Genomic DNA, 19,330 nt, shown 5'->3' on the forward strand with positions numbered 1-19,330 from the left:
AATATGGCGGAGTCATGTGATAAATGAGTCAGTTGCAAAGGACATTCCAAAGCCACAGAACAGCCGACCGGCCGAATTAATTATACATTTTTAGTTCAGATCTGTGTCATGTTTGATATTGTATCGGCTTTTTAGCCAGTTGTGTTAGGAGAACTGAAGCATAGTAGACTTTTGTGTTAGAATATGTATGTGCCCTATTTTGTGCTGTCCCTGGTGAGACATAATTGGCTATGTGGATTTGTTAAATAATACCAGATATATGGTTTGCTTTTTAACGGTATTTTCGGGGGATAGTAAATGCCTTGATATCATTCTTTTCACTTCCAACAAACCCAACAGATGCTGTTCATGTTTTGTGAACTCTTCAAATCAAATCAAGTTACTTTGACTTAACAGCAGTCTAGCGGCTGCCCATTGTTTTGGTTTAATTCCTTCATTTGCAATAATCTGCTAATTGATGTCGAAACGGTGTAGTGCTACAAGTCTCCACTTTATCCATCAAGAGTTTTGTTTGTTTGGGGTTGTCGGAAGGTGAAAAGCAGGAGCGGGTGTCAAGTGGATGAGCCGTCTTGACAAGAGTCAAGTCGACTTGTTCACGCTGGAAGACTGCCAACATCTTTATTTCCTTTCTTTGTTTTCCTTTCTCTAATCTTCCCTTTCCCCCCTTTATTCCCTCTCGTGTATACTTTTCCCACTGGCCGCTGCCTCCACCATCTATTGTCGCTCCGACTCTCCCTCTGTTTTGATGTCTTTCATGCTTCCAGCTGCTTCCACGCCATCGTGCCCGATGTCCTAAGCAGACAAAAGGCTTCACTCCTGGGCCTGACGCCAGCCAGGTTGCCCCCCTCTCTTTCCCTGCCGGACCCCTGAAGTTTCCCGATTCAGACGAATCTTCTTTTTTTGTTGTTGTTTAATCTTCTGCATTTCCATGGTGATCGCAGCCTGGAGACTGGACCATGTACTGTGGGATTTGGCCAAAACGTGTCAGAAAGTGATGTGTGTAATTTTCTTTTGTCAGTGTACACGCCATTTGACTACATTGGAACTTTATATGACTTGGTATTTCTACATTTTTGCACCCCACTTTTTTCTGTATTACTTTTTCTTATGCCACTAAAAATGGGAACAATTATATAAAATATTCCCAAATCATTACAAATCCAATAAACAGGAAGAGTTACCTTTATTCAACATTTACAGATTATCATGACCTGATGACTGAGAATAGACAAAGAACATTTTTTTAACAAAATGACTCAGTCAATGAAGGTCCAACATTGGCTAAACGTTCAACTAATGTTTTAAACGTTGCGACATTGAACGTACCCTGACGTAAAATCAACATTCGCAGACGTCGCAATTTGGCTAGCTAGCAACGTGCCTCCATGGTGGCCACATTGGTTGGGGCAACATGCCCATCAAAGGCAACGTATGCAATGGTTTCTCAACCGATCATGCTGTCTAATCAGCATCTTGATATGCCACACCTGTGAGGTGGGATGGATTATCTTGACAGAGCAAATTTCTGACTGACACAGATCTTGACAGATTTGTGGAGAACATTTGAGGGAAATGGCCGTTTGTGTGTGTAGAAAAGGTTTTAGATGTTTGAGTTGAGCGACAACCAAAGTGTTGCGTTTATTTTCAAGTGTCTCTAAACATCATAAACATGTCACAAATGCTGCTTACAAGCTGCAAAAATTCTTAAAAGTTTAATGTACTATTATCTCAAATTTCAGTTCATTGGGAAAAACACTCTTTGAATTGAATTTAGTCACTGACTAAAATGTAATCTATATTAGTGATAGAAAAATATAGAAAAATATTAGGGATGTTCAATACCATTTTTTTCAGACAAATACTAGTACGAGTACTCAACTCTTCAGTAGTCTGTGTATTTTTAACAATTGTACAAAATCACAATTACAAAAAAAAATGTATACACAGTATAGTAGAAATCACGCTGTTGAATTAATTAGTAAAATGATTACGTTGAAAACGTCTTGACTGCTTGCTGTCATTCACTTTGTGTTGATCAGGGGCAGATATCACATTTTACTTCTTTCTGTCCCCCTTTCATTTCTTTTTTTTTTAAAGAGTGAAATAAACATTTGGATTGAATTCAATTGATACGCTATCAAGTACCGATACCACTAGTACTTTTGATGCATAAAATTTCCTCCAATAAACAATGACAGATAGTATTAATGAAAGGCGTATGTATATATATCCCAATATAGCATTGCCCCCTAAAATTACATGCAATTAATGGCAATTATTAATTTCTTCTAATTTCTAGTTCCTGCTCATGAAATGGCCATGAAAGGGCTGCCAATACTGTTGTCGGCCACCGTCGTGAGTATCGATACCTGGAAATTAGGCAGCGTATCATCCCTACAAAATATATAAAGATTTTATTATAATAAAATATTATATCTACTGTATTGTGTATATAAAATACAAATGCATAAATACAATACAAAAGTGAAAAAATTATATTGAATAAAGGTATTTTGTAAATAAAATAGCTTTAAGTCAAGCATTTAACCCAAATATATCCCTGCTTCATTATTAATATACTGAAAGTCTATTTAAAATACTGTTTGTTTGTTTACATATGTATGTAATCCATTTTTTTGATATATGGAAAACCAATAATAAATCCACGTTTACCTAACTCGTGTTCGGTGCAGAGGTGCAATCCTATCTCACACTCAGTTGATGGAGACGTGACAGAAAAGGGTGTGGCATTCACGGAAAGATGGTTCGAGTGGATTTGCCTTTTCTGTGGGAAGTCAACTCGGAACTTTGTAAGAAGAGGCGCGGACAAAGTGATGAGACAAGCTGTAAACACAGAGATGGAATAGGCATCGAGGCGAAGATCCACATTGTGGCCCGTGTGCTGAATGCAGCCTTTATGAGCATTAGTTAAAAGGGACACATGAGGCGGGAGTCTCCTGTAACCATGGAAACCCTCCCAGGAGCCTGTGACGGACGGATAATAGAGTGAGAGAGGAGTTCCTTTTCTCTTCTTCAGCCCTCCCTCCTCTTCCCTCCCTCTCACTTGTTCTCCCTTGCACTCTTCCTCTCTTGGGCACTTTTGTGAGATCCTCGCATCTTGTGGGATTTTACCAAACTCTTGTGTTGTCATTTTTTATTTTTTTTTAAGTGTGCACTGACAAGTTTAAATCCCACACCGGCTGGGCAGTGCTTGCCTTAATTATCCTCCGCTTATCTGAGACACTTTTTTTTTATGGACTTTCTGAACTATTTTGGGGATTTTTGCATCCAGAAAGTGGTTTTGTGGCTGCAGAAATGTGCTCCAAAGGCACAGTGTCAGCCCGTGATTCTTTTGTCTACATTTCAGAGGCCGTGCTGTCGAACCATGGTGCTGCCCCTGAGACACACCGACCCGAGAATATGCAATGCTTAACGGTGAGTAGCGCACATTTTTTTCCAATTACTTCTCTTCCTTCATTTAAAAGCTTTCCTTTTTTTATTGTGGGTTGTATTCCCTGGTTTTCGCCTGCGTGCATAGTCGCGACTGCTGAGACGGATGACCCCTGACATGGCTCGATGTTCAACAAACTCATCATGCATAAACACGCCCTCACTAAGTTATCGGTTGCGTGAGTTCCGTGTCACACATTCCCAGCCACCATGGCAACTAATCGAATTTGGTACTTGAGGCTTGCACTGCGAGTGGGGCAAAAAGAACAAGAAAAAAAAATATTTCCCCATGCTTGCCTGAAGATGTATATCTAGATGTGTGTTTGCATATGACATGTATGCGAAAAGCGAAATAATGGCTTGTCATGAGAGAGGTTAAGTTGTGTACATGACAACACTAGAAAATGTGAGTAATTTTCCTGGATTTGTAAAGTTTCCATACAGACAACAATTCTCACTATAAACGCTGTAATGTGGATGTCAGGCCAGCACGGGGTCCTCAACATACGGAATTTCTAGGTTGCACACGGCTCACAATTGACAAAGATAAGGTCAGCTATCACCATACTTCTTGTTTTTTATTTGCCTGTTTAATTTGACTTAGAAGTAGTTTCATGTGCTAACATTGATTGTAATTATGACTACTACTTCATTGGGATAGTTTAGTGATTACCAAGGTCACCTAGGCTACTGCCATAGAAATGCAAATCAGTTGTACAGTAAACTGAAAATCAAATTACAGCAAATGATGGGATGAACCCTGACCTTTCCTGTATGGAGGCTATCAAGACCCATGCATAAATGTAAACATGAAAGTGAAAGAGCCTGTTAGCTTATTCATCCACTCATCCACTCACTGTTTATCTTCATGGCAAGCCTTTGACATGCAACTGGGTTTTGGCTTGGATGACTGGATGCCGAATCTCCTTGTGCTTTTGTGGCTTCAGCCTCGGGTTCTTTCCGTGGTCCAAATACGACCATCTGATTTTAAGTGGTTGATTGAATGGAATGCTTTCCACACTGACCGCTATTAGAGAGGCTACCGCACAGGTTAAGCTTTATAGAAGATGGTGGATCATTACAGTCAATCAGGCTGCAGCTAACAAGCATTAGAGCATTAGCGGCGTCGATTTGGTTGCCAGGGCTTGAGTTGAGTATTTGCCCGATAAAGCTTAGTGAACCTGTAGAGTCTTCCGCTGAGCTAGTGTTAAACCTTTAATGCTACCGTATTTCTTATTCTTGTTCAATTCTTCGTACGTGTAATTGTTTGTACCATCACACATCAGCTTGCCCCTTTTACATAAACACATAATATAAACGTCACACAAAACAGTCACACAAGTTTGAAAAATAATAAACCGCTAAATAAAACATCCTACAGTTTAATAAGCATTGACACAAAAAGCTGCTAGCCAGTTTTCTAGTTAGCGGCTAACGCTAGTGGCTAGTTTTAGCAGCTGATGCACCACTGTTTGAATTTATATATAGCACTTGTCTTTTTGTTAAGCTTCAATATGTATGATTTTGGAATTTAGAAGAACGGTGACGTATAGCACATAACCTCAAAACTGTGTAGCAGACGTGCTAATCACGAGGTCACTGTGCTGCCCTGTGGAGATATGCCCCTACCTGTTCCCCTTTTTCGTTTTATCACATATACTACTCCAACCAATCGTCATCCAGTTATATGGAATGATTATTCAACCATATTTGTGAGTGGAGGCTTATCCTGGCCTCCCTCATTTTATATCTCACCGTGGATCAGAGCAACAGATGATTGTGTCGTTTGTGTCGGGACTGTCTCATGGGAGAGAGGGGCGAAGTACATTTAGGAACAAATTAGAAGAAGAATGGAAAACCATTTTAGACTTTCATCAGTTTTTTTTTTCTCTGTTACCTTGTCCTTGGTCCTCCTCCTTACCGCTCATCTTCCTTCCGGGCCGCCTCTCGCGTGCTCTCCTTTTTATATTGATGGCGCTTGAGTTTTTCAGGGATTTACCCAAGGCTCATTGTGGGGCTTTGGACATTTGAGATGTTCGTGTTGATAGCACTTGATGTGCTCTAATAAAAATCACAAGGTTATTCAATGAACATCAACACAACTAGGTTCAGTATTTTTGTTCTGTTGTGAACGGCCATTGAATATTTGAAAATCCTGATGAAAATTCTATTGAATATTTAAATACATCAAGCATTAGCTTGTGGCTAGACGCTAACGCTGGCAAGCAGGCACCATTGGTCAATAACAGTGTAATTAATTATAGGCACAACATAACATTTAATCCATCCTCTAAATGACTTTCAACTTAGTTTTTCAGTTAGCTTTTTAAAAACATAAGCCCAACATGATGCCTCCCAATTCTTCGAAGCAGCAGAGGTATCATGACTGTTATCAGCCGTCACGCCCCCGGTTGCCGCGCCCCTCTGCATCACTTTGCTTGTCGGCTAGCATTAACTCCTGATCTGTCACTGTGATAATGGATCTGACACATGAGTCTGTTGGCCATGTATCAGAGCGAAGGGCGAGGCAGGCTGCGAAGCGGGATTTTGGATATCCCCGAACGACCAATATTGTTTTGATTTTGTTGGTGGTGCACATTTCGAAAACCTATTCCGCGAGAGTCAAAGTGTGTGTGTGTGTGCGTACACTATGTATGTTGTACCAGAAGCAGCCAAATTAAATCAAATGACCAATTAGGTACAGTTCATTTGTAATTGAATTTGGTGATGGATCACCTGTCATCTGCCTATACTCTGACTTGTGTGCATTCTCCCTGTATGAGTTTGAAGGTCATATGGGTCCATAAATGTTTGCTCGTCAGCACTATGCTGATTATTGGCCAATATCAGAACAGTTAAACTGTTTGATTTGTTTGTTTGTTTGTTTGTTGTTTTCCAACGTAGGCATGTTGTTGTCCAAAAGTACGTCAATATTTTTCCCATCGGAAATACTGGAAATATAAATAATCGAGACAAATTTAGGTACTGCACAATGTACACAGGCAATGTTTTAAGTATAATTTGAACAGGTTACTGTCATACAAGTGTAAAAATAAGACAATTGTTGTAATATTAATAACATTAACCTGAATAAAATAAAACAACTTAACACACTTTTTTTATGACTAATGAAAATAACCTAATATGTACACACTGACTCATTTTGCATTTTTTTCTCTCCAAAAAGTGTCAAAAAGCCCACAGAATATTGTGTTCTATTGCTATAAAAACATCAAACCTAAAAAAAAAAAAAATTAAGATTAGAGTCTCTTCTTTCATCTGGGGAAAAAGTTTATTTTTATCTGTTTCTGTTTTGCAGCCATTAGCATTAGAATATAGCTGAGTTTTAGAACTGTGGGTAAATGAGCTTGTTTGCAACATGACCCTGGTCGATCTCTTAGACTCTGCTGCCACCTGCTGGCTGTTTTTGTAATAACTATCATTGCTTCAAGCGTTGTCTGTAGTTGAGAGGCTGCATCAAAGACTTCTGTATGCTTTAGCATAAAAAAACAACACATTTGCGACACTTAAAACATTTAAAATATAACATATTTATACGTTTTGGGGAGCAAATGAGTAAATATATATTTTTTTATTGTCACCATCTTCATATTTTTTACTTCACATTTCGGGGAATTCCAATTAGAATGTTGTATTTCAGTTTCGCAAAATTATGGGGTGTGTGTGGTTTCGCTATTGCTTTTGTATTTATATATACATATATATATATATATATATATAGTTGTTTTTCCACAATTTTAATTGGCAACTACATTCAAAAATAAGTTGACCACTGTAAAATATAGTGGATAAAACACCATATATATATATATATATATATATATATATATATATATATATATATATATATATATATATATATATATATATATATATATATATATATATATATATATGTGTATATATATATTTTTAATAACATTATGATGATTGAAAGATGCCTGCCAGCTACACGAATCTACCTTTTCAGAATGTGATTATGAGCAAAGCAGCACAACTATGAGTCAGACGGGCTAACCACTCGGCCATTGTGCTTCCCGTTTTGATACCTTTTTGTTCACGTTTAACATTCTTAACTGAAAACAGGTGTTTTCATGTTTTTTGGCAATACTTACCACTTGCACAGTTGTCTCGCATCCTTCTCGTTTGGAACAACGTGGCCTTCAAAATGTTGGAATTGCCGTGTCGGTTTGGATGCTTCTGAGGGCACCTCCTCCTTTGATAGCTACTTTTTTTTTTTTTTACATCCGGGAGAGCGTGAACCCACACCACTAAAGACCAGATTGGCCTCATCTGGCCTGCGGACAAGCATTTCAATCTTCTCTCCCCGAGACATGCTTTTCTTCTCACCCTCTAATCCGTCCTTCTGCCCATTTAGAGGTGAACAGCGCCGCGTGAAAGCGAGACAAAAGTGTTTTTTGTGCGCTTGACGTGGTAACCCTAGCCCCTTTTCAAAAAAGCAAACAGGGAAAAGCTGCCATTACCTCCGCTATGAGGGGATCTTAGGAAAATGGGCTCTCTGCGGCCTCTTTATTAGCGCTTTACAGACTTGGGCAACGCTCTCTGCTTTTTTTCTGTTCCTTCTCTGTTAGTGTTTCGTTCCACGAGGCGACCAATGCCAGCGATGAAAGGATACAAACCGTTAATTAATGGGATTTTTGCCTGCTCCCACCGGTTGCCTACTTGCACGTGTGAAAATTGGATGGGGAGGGACATAACTGCATACACTTTTTTGTAGAAGGGCGATGCATAGATCAAAGAGCCAGGGATAGGCGTGTACCTATACCAGGTATAGATATTGGGCCGATACCAGGCCTTTTTTCAAGGTATCGGTATTCGCAACAGTGGCCAGTCCTCTTGTGGTCATTTTACTATCAGGAAGTAGAAATTAAAGTACAGTAGAAAATAGCTATAAATTTCATGCATAAAAAAGAAGAAGCTATGTAGGTATATGTAGATCTTTCTTTAAGATTATCAGGGTTTTTTGGGGGGCAAATTTTATTTATACCACAAATTATTAGTGGTATTGGAACTTGGTATCAGTGACACCTCAAGAGTTGAGTACTTCTACTGGTATTGAGAAAATAAGTAGTATCGAACGTCCCTACTACTAACTTTGGGGTGTCAGCCGATTACAATTTTTTAATCGTAATTAATCACATGACTTCAATAGTTAACTCATGAGTAATCACAAATTTTATATCTGTTCTGAATGTACAATAAAATGTACAATAAAATATTTTTTCCACATTTTTTGTACTCTTGTTAATTAACAAAAGTGTTTTTTTTAAACTAATAGAAATATGGCTGCATCTTTTAGTCATTGATACAGTAATTTCATAATTAATAAAAATTTAGCTAAAATTTAAAAGAGGTACTGTACAGTAAAAAACGAGTGTGATATTGACTTGTGTTAATGTCATTTTCTGCCACTAGATGGCATAATCATTCAAGTCAAGACTTTGTTATTAGTTATTATTGTGGTTAACTACATTTCACATTTAGATGTTAATGTGACTTAAAACATTGCCATTTTCAACAACTAAAGGTTTTATATTGGCAACACTTTGATCCTGGAAGTTTTTTTCTTCCTGTTGGGAAAAATTGTTTAGATATACTAATTAGTTTTGGGTCTTGGTGGAGGTCCTATCTCCACTAACTGCCTTTATTTCTTGTTGATGTTTTTTTTTTTTTTATGTCAGATTACCACCACTTTCCCATGGGTGGCGATTATTAAAAACAAAAATACAAGCGCTGTTTGGATAACTGGCAGAGGAGGAGCGATTGTCAGGGATTCGCAGAGCTGTGAATTTCCGTGCAGTGTGGTCAGCAGGGGAGGGGGTGGGGGCTTAAAAGGAAAAGCGGAGGAAATATGGAAGGTGAAAACATAACAAACAAGTCTGGATAGAGGTTGAGGGAAGTGTGTACTCACTTGCGTCACAGTCTTTGCACCATGCAAGTGGCGCTCGCTTGCATAAAAAAAAAAAAAATCATTCACTCTCATTCACACACTTGTTGCTCAGACACTCGTCACAACAGTGTGTGTATCTGTAAAAGTGATCTGCAGCACCTACGAGAAGCTCATAGTGTGGACACAGGAAGCAAACGGGCCTTATCGCGGTCAGACACGCATAAATCTATGCGGGCCGTGGAGGTTGGCGAGGTATGCGCGCGTATATGCGTGTGTATGTGTGTGTTAATGGGGGGGTTCGGTGCTGCTGGTGGTGGTGGTGGGAGGAACTTCCTCCTATTCTTCTGCTGTTGAAGAGTTCCCATGAGCGCCCCTGCCAGCAGCGACACTGTGGCCTTAGCACCAGTCTCGCCTCCGCGTCGCCGGCGGTCCATGCAAGCGGAGATCAGGGGGCCGCAGAGCACCAATCTGGAAGAAAAAGACACCGAAGAAGCTTGCGACCTTGATGACATCATTACCACCGATGGAACATAGCTCGGCACGCGGAGTGACAAACTTCCTGGGAATTTAACTTTTTCCACACAAAAAATAATTCCGAGTTAGGTGAAGCTGAGATGATCCACAACACGCTCAAGACCCCTCAGGAGGAGGAGGAGGAGGAGGCGGCGGCGGCGGCGGCAAGTCCCGCCCGCACGCACTCGGCCGCGCAGAGGCGGCTGTGGAGGTACTCGGGCTGCAAGGGCGCCGGGCGGCCTCAGAGTCAGCGCCGTAGCGTGTGCGTGCTCTCGGCCGACTTGAACGGGACGGCGGGAAGAAGAGGCGAGGGCGTGATGCACACCATTCACGGGTTGTGTCACCTCTGCATCGGATGTAGGCTGCCACAGGTGTGTCAGATAGAGTGCCTCAGGGTACAGGTCCCAAACAAGATCAGTATCAAAACCTCCTCTATTTATCAATGTGATTATTAATGTGGGGCGGCATATCAGACAAGTCTGCATCACAGTTCTAGAGTTTAAATCACTGCTCCAGCTTTATTGTGTAGAACTTGCATGCTCTCCGTGCACTTGCGTTCGTTTTCTGTAGGTGCTGCACTCCGTCGTCCTCACACAAAATCGGGCGTGCAAACAAGTGAGGAAGGAAGACAAGCGGCTCGCAGACAACTAGTTTCTATATTTACGGTATATTTTGTCTACAGTGGGACTTTAAAGCGTGACTCTCTGGTTCCAAAGACAGATGTGGCACTACTTCTAATATTTTGGTGACCTCATTTAAGCGAGGTACACGCAGACTGATAATTGGGCTGAATTTGAGCGTTTTTACCTCGTTTCTTATCAAAGTTTATCCCAGCTGATTATCCCTGATATCGAAGCAAAACACCGATTTCAGATTCCAGATAGTCGCCCTGATTGTGAGTGGAAGTGAACAATGAGGTTGCCAGACACAAGGAGGAACTTGTTGTTAAACGAGTTAGTCGCAACAATAAAAACAAGAGTTTCTAAATCTTCAACAATATCCAATAACCCAAATTAATTTCTAGAGCACATTTAAAAACAACAGTGATGATAAACATGCTGTACAATTAATGCAATGCTCATAAAAACAAAAGCAAAATATATAAATAATAAATATATATATATATATATAAACATTTGTGCATGGTCTGGGAACTTCGGAGAAGTATTTCACAGTCTTCTACCACGACGTGTACGCACACATTTACAATTATACATATATTTTTGCTCATCATGTGTGGGATCGTCAGGTAAAATGTTAACTAGTATTTGGTACGTGTACATAGAGCCAAACCATTAGAAACATCTCTTAATAGTTTACCATGGACTACAATAGTAAATATATATATTTTTTTTTTTTTTTCGACGCAACTCATTTATTGAATTAGATGAGATGGCTCATGCCCTTCAAATGTTGACCATGCAGACGCATATAATGGTCGTCAGCTTTTAAACATAATGGTTGTTGACTAGCTCGGACTTTCACCCAAACTCCACATTTACTGATTAACCAGCAATTCCTGAATCAACTTGAATTGTACTTAAGCCGAAAAACACCTCATAGTTCACAAAATGAAAAATGTGATCATAATAAATTAAGTGCACTTATTGTTTATAGTGCATTATCTACCACCTATGTTGTCTAAAACGCTACAAATTCACATTTTTGAAACCATGTTGAAGAGTATACCAATGTGCTAATGCAGCTACAGTATGTCAACCTACAGATTGGTTTTCTTTTTTTAGTTTAAAATAACTTACTTTAACCTCCAGGATCCTGATCGTCATTCCCTGGCCAACCGTAGAATTTTTTTAAATTTATTTATTTTTGTGCTTTCGGTAAAGTATTTAATCCATTTGTGTTAAGTGATAGCAGCTAGCTTGCGCTAAGCTAACCTCGGATGGTTGGTCTCGTCGCTCTGTTTCAGCATCCAAGTTTGCAACTGCTTAGACGTCTCAAATGGCGTCAGAGGACAACAGCAAAGTAATGACAAATGCGTTGATGCACTGGCTAAGATGTTTTTTTCTGATTAGCCGGCTAAACATTCCCACATACACTTACGGGTGTAAATACGTACATACAGTATTTATTATGTTGCCATTTGAAAATTCCTGTGACACTAGTACATGTGACAATATGTTATTCATTCTCACTCGAATCCAGAAATTCTGATTCCGCGTTCGTTTTTAACGACCGATTTGCATCTCGTTCCAATTCAGTAGTCAACAACTCTTCATACTGTCTCTTATTTGGCCAAAAAAACCTCACATGACCAAAATACAGAATGACATTAGTAGTTGTGTGTGCGTGTGCGTAGCTCGAGTCACTGAACATACTGACCCAGATAACATTGTCTTGCCAAGAGGAGGAGCAAAATGACCAGTTGACCAGGAGATGTGTGTGTGTGTGTGTTGTGTGACATACAACCCACACACAACATGCATTAACTCACCAACGATACACGCGTAAAGCTGTCACAAATAAGACAAGCGGTGTATTGCAATTAGTGACGGTTCCTCTCCGTGCGGCCGTGCGCAGTGAGTGGTGGCGCACTGAGGCGTGAATGCTAAAAAGGGGAGCGCTCCGGAGCTCATGCATGAACACATACTTAAGCACGTATGGGCCCGTCTTTCGAGTGTCCAAGGGAGTTAAAACTATATCCATTTTGCTGAAATATTAATCCCCCAGCTTTCATTCATTTTAAATTAACACTGGGAGAAACTTTTACATTTATTGTCAACTTGCAATAGGATTTTATTTGTGCACTGCAGCAGTGCCTTAAAACAAGACTATTGACTCTCTTTTAGCTTTACTTTGTCATTATTGCTTTTTAATTTCCCTCTATGTCATTTTTATTTAGTGTTGTTCCGATGCTGTTTTTTGGCCCCCGATACAGATTCCGGTACCCAAATTTGCAGTATCGGCCAATACCGATACCGTACCGATACCTAGTTTTTTTTTTTCTCTCAACAAGAAAAGCTGTCCCGCCATTGGTTCAGTGCATTCGAGGGCCAATAGGAGAACTTGGCTCGGCATGCAGTGAACACATCACACATCAGTGAATGTCGTGCACGAGCAAGACAAGATGCTGCATCCAAAGTCCAATATTAGTAGTATCGGCATGTTACTTGTCATTACTTGCCGATACCACTGTTTTAATGCAGTATCGGTATCGGAACAACACTATTTTTATTCCTTGTTTGACATCTATGCACATCTAGAATATAGCAGAACAAGATTTTCTATATCTCATTAAATTGAGACTCTTCAAAACGACCCGCTTCTGTCAGTCAGGTAGGGCTGTTTGTCAATGCTGCGTCACAGTGAAATGGCCTTTTACTCACCCATCTCTTTGTCGTCTTTCTCATGAATTTGCAATGGCGTCTGACGTTTTAGGGTCATCGCAAGCTTCAGGGATCTTGAATAGTTGCATTATGCCGCTGAATCCATCCGTAGAGACTAAATGGGTAGTTTTGGATTTTTGTTGCCGCTCTAGTCTTACCCCTATTTCGTTTACCACTACTAGTCACTAACAATAAGGATTGCGGAAAATTTTGAGTCCTGATTGAACTCAGTGGAAAGATTCAGAATTGGACGCAGACCAACTTGTATTATTCTGGGTCAGATTTGCTCACTACTGCGAACAAAAAAAAAAGCAATTTCTTTCTTTGGAACTTGGTGGGATCACTGGGCGTTTCCTTCCCTGTCTCCACCCGAGGGTAAATCTGTCACACCACCTCCAGTCAGTTCAAACAACACATTGCGGACAAGAAAAGAAGCCGCCTGAAGCCTGAACGCGCAGCATGCGATCAGCGCTTAAATCACGAGTTTGACATCTGAAGTGAAGACGCAGCAGCCTCGGACAGCAAACAACTCACGCTATCGCCGCTCCTTTTGCATTAGGATTGTGAGACTTTTAGGGAGGTATAGGTGCTTTGTTCCTCTTGAACAGTAGTTAGAAATAGTTGTTTTGCCGTTAGTTTGCATGACGACAGTGGTTTGGAGGCTCAAAATGCTCACTCTTGGAAAATCATCTCGGAGTAGGTTGACCATATGTTCATTTCCAAAAAAAAGAGGACAGTCAGCCCGGCTTCTAGATGTTCAAAGTTTACTTAAAGAAGCCATACATTGTAACTATTTTAACTATTTTATCGTGAAGTCTCACCTGACAAATGAATGAATAATGACATAATGCTCTAAGCCAAAATTGACTTTCGACCTTTTGTTGTTTGGGGTTGAGGATCAAACATGCACCCTCCAGTTTGTGAGTCCAGAGCACTATCAGTGAGCTAAAACTCTGCCTTAAGAAAAATTAAACACACTTTATTTTTTCCCTGCTCCCCTTTGCGATTAACTTGGGAGCAGTCGGCAGTCTACCAGTTGCGATAACAACACGGTTCACTCCGCCTCCCATTTGTTGCGCAATGAAAACCGGACTTTTTTTTAAAAATACATTTATAACATCCTAAAATCACCAACTATTGGTCCCCCATCCACGTGGCAGTATTTTCAAGTATAATTCCAGGTTGGCTGGCTTATTTTCCATCTTACACGTTGCTGTTAGTGTTTTCAATCACATATCTGTCTTTCCGATAGATTTGTTGTCTACTACTGAACGGGAGCTGGGTTACCTGGGAATACCTCACAAGGCGAGGCATTTTTCCGCCGACCATGAACAAAGAAAGTCAGTCTTTTGTCTCTGGGAGTTGTTTTTCTCACTAGCTCAGCTAATTGGCTTCCTCAGGAAAACTGCCATCAAGACAGTTCGCAAAGGAAGTGGACTCGGAAAACAAATCTGCTTAATCACTCCTGTTGGTAGGGAGCCGGTTTGCTCGCCGGCCCACTACTTTCAAATGATGACCTTTTTGTGTTGCAGGTGACCATCCTTCGAGGAAAGGATGGATACGGATTCACCATCTGCTCGGATTCGCCTGTGAGGGTGCAGGCTGTTGATCCAGGCAAGAATGTTTTTATTAGGTTGCATCCAAAACAATATAAAGCCAAGCAGTAAAATTGATTTCCTGATATAATTTGGAATGTTACACCAAATCCTGATTAGAGAAGCAACCCCCCTCGCTCCCGGCTGTTTTACTGCATTTTGAATGATTTTGCAAGGCCCACAGAATATTGTGTTCTGTTGCTATAAAAATATGGAACCTACCAAAAGAAAGATTAGAGTCTCTTTTTTTCATCAGGAAAAAAAGTATATTTGTATGGGTTTCTGTTTTGAAGCAATTAGCAATAGAATATAGCTAAGTTTCTTCATTATTCACAAATGTGTTGAAAACGGGAAAATAACTTGTTGCAACATGGCCCTGGTTGAGCTATTATACTCTGCTGCCACCTGCTGTTTTTTTTTTTGGTAATAACTACCATTACTTTAAGCAACCTCTTCAAGTCAGAGGCCGCATCAAAGCTTTCTGTATGCTCTAGCATAAAAAAAAACAAAAAACTTATAAATACGTTTTTTTGGGACCATGGCAATATTTAAAATGGAACGTGTTTATAAGTTTTTGGGAGCAAATGAGTTAATAGAACAAAGTTGCAGTAAACAAATATAGTGACACCCAGGATTTTACAATGTCTTTTCGCCGACGTGTACTGAGATATAGTTCAATAAAATCTCACTTTTGAATGGAACAAAGAAAACAAAAGCAGTATACAATAAAGGACATCTAGAATTGTATATTTTTTCCCTAAATGGAAGGAAGAGGTGTCTTGCGGTATCGTTCACTTCAGCTCGCTATGCTTCGGTCTGGAATAGTAAACCATGATTTTCCTTGCTTTTACACTGTGAGACAAAGCAAAGCAAAATGACAGTCGTCAATGGCGGAAATCCGAAAGGTTTCCTTTTTGCATGCGGTGATCAAGAGTGTCTTGCTTGATAGTGATAAAACGCAAAAGTGACACCCTGGGTGTCAAATTGACAGATGTGCAAAAACTATGAATATGTGTCGCTTTGGTAGCCCTTGGTAACTTTGCAAAATGGAAATGCACTGAACTGGCCTGATGGTGGGAACTGACGTAACTGTATAATCACACATTACCATTCACCAATTTGCTTTACTACCTGCTTCTATTGCTGTCTTCAGTCACTCAGCTGCATTTAAACAGCCTCTTTTTTCACCATATCACACCCGTTTCCCAATCATCGATCCACTTTTGATGCCTCATGAATAATTCTCCCCATCATAAAAGTTTAATGTCACCTGTGGGCCTTCTGTTTTTCATCTCTTCGCTTTGAGGATTACTGTGAGGATCAAGACGAGCAGCGGGGTGTCGTCGTTAATAGGGGGAGCCGGCATCAGTTTTCTCCTTGAATCTAATAAACAAGCTCGAAAAAAAAAAATCACATACACTGGAATCGTACCTTGAGTGACATGTCTTTGTTGTGTTTTTTGTGGCAGGAGGCCCCGCGGACCAGGCGGGTCTGCAGCAGCTGGATTCACTTCTGCAGCTCAATGGTCAGCCCGTGGAGCAGTGGAAATGTGCCGACTTGGCCCATGCCATCAGGTAAAAACCATGCCATCTTGTTTTGTTTTAAATAGCATGCCAAATCTATAATGGTTCCTTTTTCGACTATGAATCGAGACAATGATCGCATTGGTGGAAAAATAATACACAAATAATCTCATCTCCAGCAGTTTGGGACTATTGTTATTTACAATCAATAGGGCTCATTCTTTCATAAGAAAATGTAATGTCATGTATGAATCCTTGACGACATGACGTTCTACAAAATTAAGACCCTAATGAGGACATGCAGTATAGAAAATTTACTAACAAAGTCCTAGGTAGAAAACTGTGACTGATAAAAAAACAAAAGATGGAACTGATCAATGTCCCATTCATCAGCATTATAAATGAGGATTAATTTTGGGGTTATTATAGTCAACCCGTTTTTTTTCTTTACAATAATATGTTTTATGTTCCGTGAAAACATGGCATTCTGATTAATATGGCATTTGTGAAATATGAGATAAGCAGCAAAATCATTACATTTTGATCCATTTCGGGGAGGCCATTTTATCGCTTGCTGTCACCTGAAAATGACATCACATCACACACACACACCTGTTTTCTGAAGCTGAGCTGTGATTGGTCGATACCTGAACCTTGAGCAAGTGTGATGTCATTTTCAGGTGACAGCGTGTGGCAAAATGGCCGCCCCCTGAGATGAAAATAAAAAAGGGTCAATTTTGCTGCTTAACTCTTATTCTACAAACGCAATATTAATAAACACATTTTTTATATATTATATTATTATTATATTACATGAATCTTTTTATGTCCAATTTTCTTTTACCTGTTAAATGATTGTTTTTACGTGTATGTATTTCTATTTGTTTGTAAGGCAATTAATGTTCTATTGCTTGAAAGATGCTATATAAATAAATTTATAATTATTATCATAATTATCATAATATCTTTATTACAGACTCAAAAGGTCCAGGTAAAAGCACACCAAAAAAAACTACATAAAAAGTATATAAAAACTCAAAAGACCTCAGAGGAGATTAACATACCAATACTGCCAAATTTTGGACATACCGTATAGTACTGCTCAATTTGATGCTAGTCAAAGCCATGATTATGGAATTTTCTGATTTGTTCATCCGACATATACATTTATACATACAATTTCTCAACATGGCTTGCAGTGTGTTGACGCCTGCAGCCACAAACTATAACCTAATCTATTATTATTATTATTATTATTCTTATTATTATTATTATTATTATTAATAATAATAATAATAATAATAATAATCCGAATACTGTGTTTAGACAAGTGGATTTACATATAGCATATTATTGTAAAGAAAATGTTTAGGTTGACTTCCCATTTATTAAAGAATCTCTAATATCTTGTGTCGTATTTTTCAAAATGTGCTTGCTTCCAAAATGATGATGCAATCTTGTCATGTGACTGCAGAAACAGCGCAAATGAGATCACAGTTGTGGTGTGGCGCAGCGGCCCCTCAGCCAAGCCCAACTTCGAGGGTCTCATCCACCGACCTTCCTACAAGCAGTCCACTTCCAACTACGACATGCCCTCGCCGCCCGCCCGCCGGCGAGCCCCGGACCTGGGCGCCGGTCGAACCCCGCCGGCCGTGCCGCCGCTCCCGGCTCACCACCGCACCGCCGCCTCGCGCAGGCTTCTGGTCAATGGCTCCGACGGCGTCGCAGCTGGCAGCGGGGGCCTAGGGGTGGGCACCCTGAGCTGGGGCGCCCAGGGTGGCTCGGCCGAGGAGCTGGACGGCAAGCCGCGGCACCTTCAGCACCCTCACACCGCCACGCTGAAGGGAACCAGGGTGAAGGCGTCCAACGGGGACAACTACATCATCCTGGCCCCCTTCAACCCCGGAAGCCAGGTACCGCAGACTGGTGGTGGGCTGCATCTTCATCATCTTCTCCGCCCTCCTCATCCTCACCATGGTCACATGATGGCTCATGCTAGATATGTCTCCCTACCCTTCATCCCCGGTGCTAATTGATAGAGTGACTTTACACAAAGGCTTCCTTCAATGTTCCTTTTATTGTGAACACAGGAAGTGTATTCAGACGACAATAAAGCACTTAGTCCGCCATCCTTATTTCCGGCCATACAAAGACATCTGGTAAACAAAGCTTGTTTTGTTTTTTTCATCATTTATCACACAGGTATCCTATTGACTTTGACCATGTTTAATGCAACAGTTCATGGATGACACATTTTTCAGAACTGTGTACAATATGCATCTAGTGGTTGCATCAATAAAGCAAACTTTTCAAATCACAGACTGAAATGAGTTCCTTAGTTAATAACTGTGTAATTACACAATACTAACGTTACTAACAGTGTAATTACACATAAATAACACATTTGTGTGAGAATAATAAACCTAACCATTACTTCTCTTGCTGCACATATAGAGCTGATAACTAGTTTATACCATCAAAACACCCCATTTGTGTCTCATTGAGCTTTAGTGGGTCATGTGAAAATGTGTGTGCGTGTGTGTCTGTGTGATTACATCTTTGATTTGAAGTGAAAGAGGACATGATTCAGATAGTAAGAATGAATCACAATCATTGTATAAAAATAAAGGCGTCTTTGCACAATACCAAGAATGAATCATTTAAGTAGTTACCATTGTCTACATGTGAAGGCTAAATTTACCATCAAGGGAATGTTGGAAACACCAACACAATGCTCTCATGTTATTTCTCTGCAAAGTGACGACATGACAGCATATCCACGTCAAGTTGGACCAAACCTTACATGAATGATTTAGTTTGAGTGTAAAATAAGGTGTAACGTGACCATTTTTGTGCTTTCAGATCTTGAGACCAGTTTATCAGGACAATCAGGGAACGTTAGGTAAGACATATGTGATTCGTTCTGCAGTAGTTTTCAATCAGTTCTTTTCTTACACTCTCAAGGGTTCATGG

At 40.1% G+C, this 19,330-nt stretch overlaps 1 protein-coding gene across 7 annotated transcripts in view; it reads left to right on the plus strand.

The window, feature by feature from the left end:
• The window catches only part of rgs3a (regulator of G protein signaling 3a), a 116,291-nt gene that overhangs the window by 16,767 nt on the left and 80,194 nt on the right, over positions 1–19,330 (plus strand). For 6 of the 7 annotated variants that reach the window (XM_086096597.1, XM_086096596.1, XM_086096599.1 and 3 more), the window contains 5 exons: positions 3,368–3,435; positions 14,772–14,853; positions 16,303–16,408; positions 17,832–18,270; positions 19,220–19,259. In XM_086096597.1, coding sequence (XP_085952723.1) covers positions 3,368–3,435; positions 14,772–14,853; positions 16,303–16,408; positions 17,832–18,270; positions 19,220–19,259 — 735 coding nt within the window. Of the gene's footprint in view, positions 1–3,367; positions 3,436–9,749; positions 10,267–14,771; positions 14,854–16,302; positions 16,409–17,831; positions 18,271–19,219; positions 19,260–19,330 lie in introns of those variants that run through there. The other variant, XM_086096598.1, reaches the window with a different exon arrangement.

The sequence above is a fragment of the Leptonotus elevatus genome, chromosome 15 (genome assembly GCF_054856555.1).
Source record: "Leptonotus elevatus isolate MCC_2025b chromosome 15, RoL_Lele_1.0, whole genome shotgun sequence".
Taxonomy (NCBI): Eukaryota; Metazoa; Chordata; class Actinopteri; order Syngnathiformes; family Syngnathidae; genus Leptonotus; species Leptonotus elevatus.